The sequence below is a fragment of the Danio aesculapii genome, chromosome 6 (genome assembly GCF_903798145.1).
Source record: "Danio aesculapii chromosome 6, fDanAes4.1, whole genome shotgun sequence".
In the NCBI taxonomy this organism is placed as follows: domain Eukaryota; kingdom Metazoa; phylum Chordata; class Actinopteri; order Cypriniformes; family Danionidae; genus Danio; species Danio aesculapii.
This window is the reverse complement of record NC_079440.1, coordinates 640,479-650,027: the sequence shown is the minus strand read 5'-3', so window position 1 is coordinate 650,027 and position 9,549 is coordinate 640,479. Positions and strand designations below refer to the sequence as shown.

The 9,549-nt window shown below is 46.7% G+C and overlaps 2 protein-coding genes across 2 annotated transcripts in view; both read right to left on the bottom strand.

The window, feature by feature from the left end:
* Positions 1 to 206: 206 nt before the first annotated feature.
* On the bottom strand, positions 207 to 2,212 carry cdkn2d (cyclin-dependent kinase inhibitor 2D (p19, inhibits CDK4)). Its single transcript, XM_056459283.1, has 3 exons — positions 1,921 to 2,212; positions 1,696 to 1,846; positions 207 to 936 (listed from the first exon to the last, which is right to left on the bottom strand). The coding sequence occupies exons 2-3, from the start codon at positions 1,837 to 1,839 to the stop codon at positions 616 to 618; spliced, it is 465 nt and encodes a 154-aa protein (XP_056315258.1). The 5' UTR covers positions 1,840 to 1,846; positions 1,921 to 2,212; the 3' UTR covers positions 207 to 615.
* A 93-nt stretch (positions 2,213 to 2,305) lies between these two features.
* ap1m2 (adaptor related protein complex 1 subunit mu 2) overlaps positions 2,306 to 9,549 on the bottom strand; it is an 8,140-nt gene continuing 896 nt past the window's right edge. The window contains exons 2-12 of the mRNA XM_056459269.1: positions 8,750 to 8,906; positions 6,843 to 6,910; positions 6,640 to 6,770; positions 6,417 to 6,564; positions 5,883 to 6,009; positions 5,668 to 5,810; positions 4,292 to 4,363; positions 3,910 to 4,068; positions 3,706 to 3,831; positions 3,417 to 3,492; positions 2,306 to 2,620 (exon numbers count right to left, since the gene is read on the bottom strand). Coding sequence (XP_056315244.1) covers positions 2,595 to 2,620; positions 3,417 to 3,492; positions 3,706 to 3,831; positions 3,910 to 4,068; positions 4,292 to 4,363; positions 5,668 to 5,810; positions 5,883 to 6,009; positions 6,417 to 6,564; positions 6,640 to 6,770; positions 6,843 to 6,910; positions 8,750 to 8,906 — 1,233 coding nt within the window. The 3' untranslated portion in view covers positions 2,306 to 2,594. The remainder of the gene's footprint in view (positions 2,621 to 3,416; positions 3,493 to 3,705; positions 3,832 to 3,909; positions 4,069 to 4,291; positions 4,364 to 5,667; positions 5,811 to 5,882; positions 6,010 to 6,416; positions 6,565 to 6,639; positions 6,771 to 6,842; positions 6,911 to 8,749; positions 8,907 to 9,549) is intronic.

Genomic DNA, 9,549 nt, shown 5'->3' with positions numbered 1-9,549 from the left:
TGTCATGCCGAGCTCTTGCAGTGTAGATCTGCAGCACAGATGACGATGTTTGTCCTGAAATAAGACGAGTGTGACGTCCCCCAACACCTTTACCTCCGCTTCACCTGTGTGTTTGTGTGTTATTGGTTGGTGTCTATGTGAAGGCCGGTCTGTTGGAGAAACACCAGAAAGCTCAGGAGATTCAGACAAACTGATTGTTCAGTTTATTATTCAGTATAACAGCTTAATAAATAACACTTCAAATATCATCGTAAACATAAACCTGAATATACAAATCTGCAATAAATAAGTCAAATAATTCATAAAGATATTTACAAACATTAAACTGCAACACACTCCAACCAAACACAGACACAGAGCGAGAGTTCATCAGGCCGGAGTCCCGTCACAGCAGTGTACAGGTAAACAGAGGAGAGATCTGCACAGGAAACAGGAAGGAGGATTATTTACAGGTGTGTGTGTGTGTGTGTGTGTGTGTGTGTGTGTGCCAGCAGGGATGGACTGTGCAAAACAAACTCCAGCTAATATGAGCTCAGCAAGCTGTCAAACACACACATACACACACACAGCTGATGCAGACAGCGGGTCATCTGGAACTGAACACACACACACACATCATCCGGATCCAGTGGCCCGCAGGTTCTCCATCAGCACCTCCAGCCTCTGCCCGTCCGGCCACCGCAGCTCCGTCAGGGGCGCCAGATACTCCACCACGTCCCAGTGTCCCTCGCGGGCGGCGATGTGTATGGGCAGTGCCCCGCTGTGGTCCGGCACATTAACGGAGGCGCCGCCGTCCACCAGCACCCGCAGCGTCTCCAGGAAACCGGTGCGAGCGGCGTCATGAGCCGGAGTCACACCGCTGCGGTCCTGAACATTCGGGTCTGCACCGAAATCCAGCAGCACTGAAGCCACTGCACTGGAGCCCATCATCATCACCTGCACACACACACACACACACACACACACATATATTAACATCATCATCACCTGCACGCACACACACACATATATACATACACACACACACACATTAATATCACCTGCACACACACACATACACACACACCCATTAGCATCATCATCACCTGCGCGCACACACGCACGCACACACACACACACACACACACACATATTAACATCATCATCACCTGCACACACACACATTAACTTCATTATCACCCGCACACACACACACACACACACACATATTAACATCATCACAGCACACACACACACACACACATTAATATCACCCGCACACACACACACACACACACACACACACACACATATTAACATCATCACAGCACACACACACACACACACACACATACACACATTAACATCATCACTTGCAGCGCGCACGCACACACGCACACACACACACGTTAACATCATCCTGTAAATACACACAAGCATCATCATCATCACCTGCACACACACATTAACATCTAAAAACACATACATACATCACCGTAAAACACACAAACACGCTTACATAAATATTAACATCATATAACACACATCACCGGTGGCGACACACACACACACACACACACACACACACACACACACACACACACACACACACACACTCAATCGCGCAGGCATTGAGGTGAAAGAAAAACCGGAGAACTAAAGGTTAACGGGAATCAGGAGCTCGTGCGTGTGTGTGTGTGTGTGCGTGTGTTTCACCTGCAGCGCGGTTTTCCCGAACTCATTGAGCGCGTCCGGTTCTACCCGGTGGCCCTGCAGGATCCGCCGCACCCCCCGCGCGTCCCCCTGAGCGGCCGCCGCGCTGAGACTCTTTCCGCAGCCGAGCCCGTCCAGCACCATCATCCGACACCTGCGGAAACAGCGGGATCCGTCAGGAAACGAGCGGACAGAGGACACAAACACCGGCGTCAGTAACGCGCTTACCGTCAGTGAGCCGTTAGTCGCGGATCCGCTAAAACAAACACGTCAAAACAACCGGGAACACACGCGCCGCTCGCGCCTTCAGTCTGAGCGCTTGATCTGCAACAACGAGCAGCCGTCAGCCAATCAGAGCTCACACACGCCGACGCGTCTGCCATAATTGGACAAGAGGGAGGAGTGCTGATAGGCGTTGCTACAGTATCACCGTGGTAACTGTGCCAGCGGCCAATGAGGAGCCGGAGCGCAGAAGGCGGGCGATTTGAGAGGGTTTATTTGTAAACTGTTCGTTCATTCACTGACAGAGAGAAAAGAGCGCCAGTCAGACAGAACCGGCTCTCTCACACACTCACTCACACACACACGCAGACACACACACACGCACATACTCTTCAGGACAAACACTCCATTTATTTCAACATTAGGAGAAACAGAAATGACAGATGTTCATAATTCGGTGCAGGAAGTACCTGAAATGCTCGTCTGTTTACATTCAGCGTCATCAACTCATCCATACAGTAATATTATTCCTGCTGAAATTCTCTGACCGGATAAAATAGATTAATTACACACAAACGCCTTAAAAACAGTTTCTTCCACAATAGCACACCGCTCTTCTGTCCTCAGCAGGGCTGTGTGTGTGTGTGTGTGTGTGTGTGTGTGTGTGTCCGCTGTGCTCTTTAGCTGTTTGTCCTCAGCTGGTAATCTGTAAACACACACACAGATATAATAAATATTCATAATATCTAAGAATAAAGGATTGAGTGTGATTGAATGTGTTGTGTTGATTGATAAGCTCATTTATTAATCATTTAAACAGGGTTTATACACACTTTACTAATAAAAATCACGACTACCCAAGACTCTAGTCAGTTTGCATGACCTCTGCTCTGTAATATCTGCGTATATGTAGTAAATAATAAGAAAAACAATGCATGTTCAAATTTACTACAGCATACATTATAAAACACACGACTATCTATTTAATTTTACTTTATATCTATGTTAAAGATATTCAGATAATGCTAACACAGTGCTACTAATGTGAGGTTGGCCAAGGACAGAAAAGAATAACCTATGGATCATTTCAATGTGGTCCCATCATTGGCCCATCAACATTTCCTGCTCGTTTCTAAACTATTTCATAACCGTAACAAGAGGTAATTTAATCATATCTTAATGTAAAGACGGCTTTCGTAACATTATTTATCAATATGGGGACCTTTTTGGATTCCTGGGAGCTTTGGAAAATAAGAATGTAGTACAGGAAATACATTAGGACCATTGGTATTGTTTACATCCCTCAAAATGGTTTATATTCAAGCATTCAGATATTTATAAACACATGTCCATGACTTTTCCAAAGCTTTGTGGGTTTTTCCAATTTTCAGATCATTTCCAGGCCTGAATAATGCCATGTCAGAGTTCCCCTAGCGCACAAACCCTGTTTAAATAAGCTATTACAAATATCGCCACACAAACATGTGAAGCTGACTGCTCACCGCCGCTCTGCGTGATGTACCGGACCCACGGCAGCGCCTGATAGCCGCTTTTCTCGATGATCTTCATGTATCGCACCTATTAGCAGAAATACAGTGCTTTATTGGCCAAGCGTAACTGATCACACACAGCTCAGTGTGTGTTTAATCAATGCAGAACTGCTTATAAAGGTGACTTTAAGCAGAATGTGTGTAATATTATGACCAGACCACACAGAGAAATAACACACACACACACACACACACACACACACACACACATGTAAATGCATATGCAAAGTCATGAGCGCACCTGTATGCCGGACACCGTGAAGTACGGGATCTCGAACTTGACCGTGATCGGAGGTTTTCCCTCCAGCTCGTCGTTTTCCACACTCGGCAGGCCGAAGTGAGCACGCATCAGGAACTCCTTTCCACCCTATGAAGAGACTCGCAGGTTCAAGGAGCATCTTCAGGAACAGTAAATAAACGCTGGACATCGGTAATGTCTGCTTACTGGGAAGGATTTAATGCTCCACACCACCAGGTTCTTCTCGGGGACGTATTTGGCATGGCCGGTGCTGGTCTTGAACTTGGGAGAGTCGGCGTCGCTCGGCACCGGCACCCGAATCTCCACATTATTGGCCACAGACTGCTTCTTAAACTGTCCTTTCGCCTGGCAGAGAGAGAGAGAGAGAGAGAGAGAGAGAGAGAGAGAGAGAGAGAGAGAGAGAGAGAGAGAGAGAGAGAGAGAGAGAGAGAGGAGAGAGAGAGAGAGAGAGAGAGAGAGAGAGAGAGAGAGGGAGAGGGAGAGAGAGGGAATATATCACAGACAGCACTTCACTAGCCACTCAACATCTGCAGGTCTGAACTGGAAAGGTGTCCGGTGTGGAGCAAACCTTGACCATGATCTCCACACGACTGTGAGAAAACTTCTCGATGACCGACTCGATCCATATGAGAGGCTTTACCTGCAGAACACACACAAATAAGCTCAACATACACACTCCTATTATGCGTCACACACAGAAGATGATCGCAGGTGTGCTGTGAAGATGAAGCGCTCAGGAATGATGCAAGGCCTGATGAAGAGATATATTTATATTTGTTTATTTACATAAAAACAATTGAGACACAGGCTATGTGGCCAGAATAGAGCATGATCAGCTACTGTGAGCAGATGTGCTGTATGCAGCAGGGTAATTTCAGAACCTCTTAGGTTGAATTTAATACCTTTTACTACCTTTCAACAATCTTGAACAACTTCTTCAACAAAAAAACATTTAATACCAGCACAACTTAGAGCTGCAGCTGTAGTGGTGTAAATGAAATGTCTTTCCAGATGGAATAACATTGCAGATAACTTATACATTTAAGTAAAGCAGAGGGTTAATTAAGATGTCACAATGGGCCTTTGTCCATAGTTTTTAATCAATGTCATATATGTCATCAATGTCAATAGTCGCTCTTCTAAGAACACTTCAGTACGGTTACGGATGCCCCCTCTCACACACACACTGCACTACCCTATTAGAGTATGTTTTACTTTGGAAATGGGGTATAAAATCATCCCAATTGGCCCTTTAAATGCTGTTTCTGTGTGGAGTTTGCATGTTCTCCCCATGTTCGCGTGGATTTCCTCCGGGTGCTCCGGTTTCCCCCACAGTCCAAACACAGGTGAATTGGGTAAGCTATATTGGCCCTAGTGTGTGTGTGTGATTGAGTGTGTATGGATGTTTGCGGCTGAAAGGGCATCCGCTGTGTAAAACATATGCTGGATAAGTTGGTGGTTCATTCCGCTGTGGCGACCCCAGATTAACCGGGGCACAGTATAAACCAACTGACCCGAGAGCACAGAACCATCAGGGTGTGTTCTGGGTCGAGTTTCAGACATCTGAACGACTGAGCTTTCAGCACAATATCTGACAGAGATACAAGCACTCAAATATCGGTACTCTCTGAGGCTTCAAAACAGAGAAGATCACCTTTAAAGATGACTGAATTAAGTTCTCAGCAATGCAGATTACTAATGAAAGAGTTCTGATATATTGACAGCATTTCTTTATGGAGCTTCACTTAACGCTCTGATGAGTTATGCAGAAAATAATCAATAATTCTGAAACCTTCAGTGTGTTTCTGTCCGCCGCTGAGATATTCCTGCTCGGGTTTTACAGTCAGACGCAATCAGAAACAGATGCGACGCACAGACTCCATGGGTACTGTAGTTATGTAGAGAGAGAGTGTGTGTGTGTGTGTGTGTGTGTGTGTGTCTCACGTGTGTGTTGATGCGGTAGGACATGAGCTCAGACTCTCCATCAGGGGGGATGAAGGAGATGGTGCGGTCGCTCTCAAACCGCGACAGACGAACACACTGATGGAACTTCACATCCTCCATCACAACCGTCTTCCCTTTGTCTCCTGCGCACACACACAGAGCTCACACACTGCACAATTCCCTTCTCCAGCGCGCACACACACACATACACTTACGGCCGGTCAGGGCGAACAGCACACGATCATTGAGGCCCAGCCGGAGCTCCGGCATCCCCGACAGCATCGTCTTCAGTCTGATGCAGCCCACGATATCACTGCTCATAACACTGCCATTAGCATTCACCTGCACACACACACACACACACACAACACATACTGCTTATAACACACAACCGATGACCTCCACGGCCAATCACAGCCATATCTGTTGAGCTCGGCGGCCAATCAGCGGTGTTTCAGAACACGCTCAAATGTTGGTGCCATCTGGACGATTTTATGATTTCAGTAAGATTGGTACCGATAATTATATTTCTGACAAGCCAAACACACACGCACACACACATACACGCGCGCACACACACGCACACACACACGCACGCACACACGCACGCACGCACGCACGCACACGCACACACACACATACACGCGCGCACACACACACATACACGCACACACACACGCACACAGACACACGCATGCACGCACACACGCACACACACACACGCACACACACACACAGACCCGACTGACCAGCACATTGATGGACTCGATGACGTCGATGAACACCTCGTTCTTCTTGTAGCGGATTCCCTCTGACCTCCAGGACACGGCGTTGGTGACGGTGGTGGGCACTTTGGTCTTGGCCACCTCCAGCTTCTGGCCCTGCTGCGTGATGTACCTGTGAGGAAGCAGAACACACACCTGAGCATACCTGAGCACCTGAGAGCCCGGCAGCAGCGGCGGCGGTTCTTACTCCTGCAGGATCTTGCTGTCCGTCGTCTGCGGGAACCCGAAGTCCATCAGCTCGTCCAGCAGCTCGTACACCACCACGAAATTATCCTGGATGCTCTCCTCCTCCAGCTCCTTGAAGTACTCCGTGAACACCTGAACACACACACACAGGTTCAGGCTGGGTGAATGACCGCAGTGTTGACGAGTGATGAACGCGTCTCTCACCTCCACCAGCTTGTACAGGAAGGCGTAAACCAAAGAGGCGTTGGAGTTCTTGTTGGTTGTGGCGACCACTGATCTCCCAGACGGGTTAAGAATAACAGATGCAGCGTCACCATTGGTACATGCTTATGAGTGTGTGTGTGTGTGTGTGTGTGTGTGTGTGTGTGTGTGTGTGTGTGTGTGTGTGTGTGTGTGTGTGTGTGTGTGTGTGTGTGTGTGTGAGCTTTCGGACAAACCACATTGACGAGACCCGTCAATAATCTCGACAGATCAACCACATTTATTTCATATGTAATCTCCCTCCATCATGCTCCAGTGTTTACACATTCAGGCTTTTCAGAAGTGCACGCTGTTGTTGCGGCTGTTTTCTTGTGGTTCTGGTGACGTGTGAAATTCAGATGGAGGGCAGGAAGTGAAATACTGAATGGAAAACAGAGGAAAGCCTGTATTTCTGTGATTTATACCATTTTTCAAAGGAGATTTGAACAGAAAATAAGCACATATGCAAGGTTTGCATTTCCTTTTTGTTTGTTCGATGAACGGTTACCATCACCAAACACTGCTGCGCAAATAGACGTTCACGTTACGGTTGTTTATTATGCCGAAACACCAGTAAAGACGGAGATTTCACTGCAGCGATTGCATGGCAGGGTGCGTTATTCACGTTCTTCTGTGTGTTGGTGTTTGTGTCTGATTTTTATATAACACATTAACATATTTATACACACAGCTAGGCCTGTAAATAACCTTTATTGGTGCTGACAAACGAATTATCAAGTTCAAAATAAGTTTGTACACATGGATGTATTGAATAAACGTTTATTACACGCCACCTTTCCCCCCCTTTATAAGCAAAAGCTTTTGGAAATAAAAGCTGTTCAGCATTTCTTATTTTGCCAATTTAATTTTAATTATAAACAACATAAAACAGAAACAGTCTGATGTTCTGATAGCGATTCCTATGTAGAAGAATCCCTCAGAGTCTCGCACATCATCATTGATGTCATGTGAAAACAGCCTATATAACACCGAAGACGTGACGTCGTCTGCGCCTACAGCCTCATGGTTAGTGCGTCGACATATTGCACTGTGGTGCTCACGGAGACCTGAACTCGTTCCCGACTTGAGGTCCCTTGCTGACCCTTCCCCTCTCTCTGCTCCCAATACTGAAACCCGTTCAGAATAACTGCTATAACATAAATGAAATGTGATTTAAACATCTTCCAGTGGGTTTGGAGGTCATGAAGTCCTTCAAACACTTTTCGTTGATGTTGCTAGTCGACCATCAAGTTTATTTATGGAAAACTCTAAAGCGCGGCAGGGTTTGGGTGTTCTGTGTGTCAGAGATAATTAGTCTTGCAGAAATGTGAATATTCCATACAAGCTGAAGCTGATTGGTCAACTGTGTGCGTCTGGTCTGAAAGGTGCGAGCACGTCACGCCACTTATACTCATAAGCTGCACACCTCTGCTGGAAACAACGAACCTGTGTGAACTCTAGAAAGAACACGATATGTGAACGGCCCCTAAAAACCTGCCGTCATTTGTGATCTCCAGCAGCTGATCTTCACACAGACGTGCTGGATTCACCTGATCTGTTGATGAATGTGTGGCGGATCTGTTCCTCCGCAGCTCGCGGGTCCTTCACTGGGCAAAGACCCTTTCCAGAGACGTCCGTTTCTTACTCTCTTTGCTGCTTATGGGTTAATTTTTGGTGCTCAAGAGACTGAAAATACGCTCATTTCTCTAAATAAAGGATCCTTCAGACTCAGATCAATGATAAACAGAAATAATTATTGATTTCTGGCTCTAATCATCGTTTACTATAGTTAGCTTCTGCATGCCGGAGCGCACAGCTCAGATAACCCAGCGTTCAGCTCCAGACTCTACAGTTCATCATGTAAAGGATACGGTAGAGATTGTTGTGTTTGATCCACAGGAAGTGGACGTTGCCGTGTGACATGACAGGTGAAATAAGCCCCTCCTCTTCCTGTTGCATCAGCAGGGTGAAGAAGTGGTCGATCTCGGACATGTCGACGTCGCCTTTATAGTTTCGGCAGATCAACACCTGGAGGAAACACAAGAGCAGCGTAAGCAGGAGAGATTTCCCTCATCACTCCTAAAGCTCCTGTGCAGCGCTCTGAAATCTGCAGTTTTATTGGATGATTGACGGATGCTGACGGAGAGGGAGGGGCATAGAGTAGCTCCTCCCCTTAAAAACAGCCAATAACATGGAGTTTTCTCACAGCTCTCTCAGTGGAGTGATTGAGCTCAAGTGCATCATATGAACAGCCAATGAGAAGAAGGGGGCGGGGCATGTCAGATACTAGAGATCATTTGATTGGTTACGATGTGATGAGAAACTGAAGTATGGGTTGACGTGACTAAAGCTACGGTCACACTAGAGTTTGAGCTTGCGAAATTCTGTCGTGCGGCGCTGCAAAAGGGGCGGGATTAAACAAGATGATTAGACATTAATAAAGCGAGTGATTGCTGCATGTTTTAAATTTCTGTCCAGAGAGGTCGTGTTTTAATCCTCGATTGGTCTCAAACAGTCATGTGATGCGATTTCGCAGGTCAGAGTTCACCAAGCTTCACCGCAGCGATTTGAGAAACTTGACGCACGAGCTCGCGTTTCCAGTCTGACGCATTCGTGTGCGTATGAACGGAAGTCTGTGGGGAGAAAAGCCCAGTGTGACACACACAGTGTT

What these genes read in the sequence shown, in the direction of transcription:
- cdkn2d (XM_056459283.1), bottom strand. Translation starts at nt 1,839, where the DNA reads ATGATGGTGCTGGACGGGCTCGGCTGCGGAAAGAGTCTCAGCGCGGCG. An exon ending in TCGGGAAAACCGCGCTGCAG is followed by an intron (nt 937 to 1,695) that starts GTGAAACACACG and finishes GTGTGTGTGCAG; the next exon opens with GTGATGATGATGGGCTCCAG.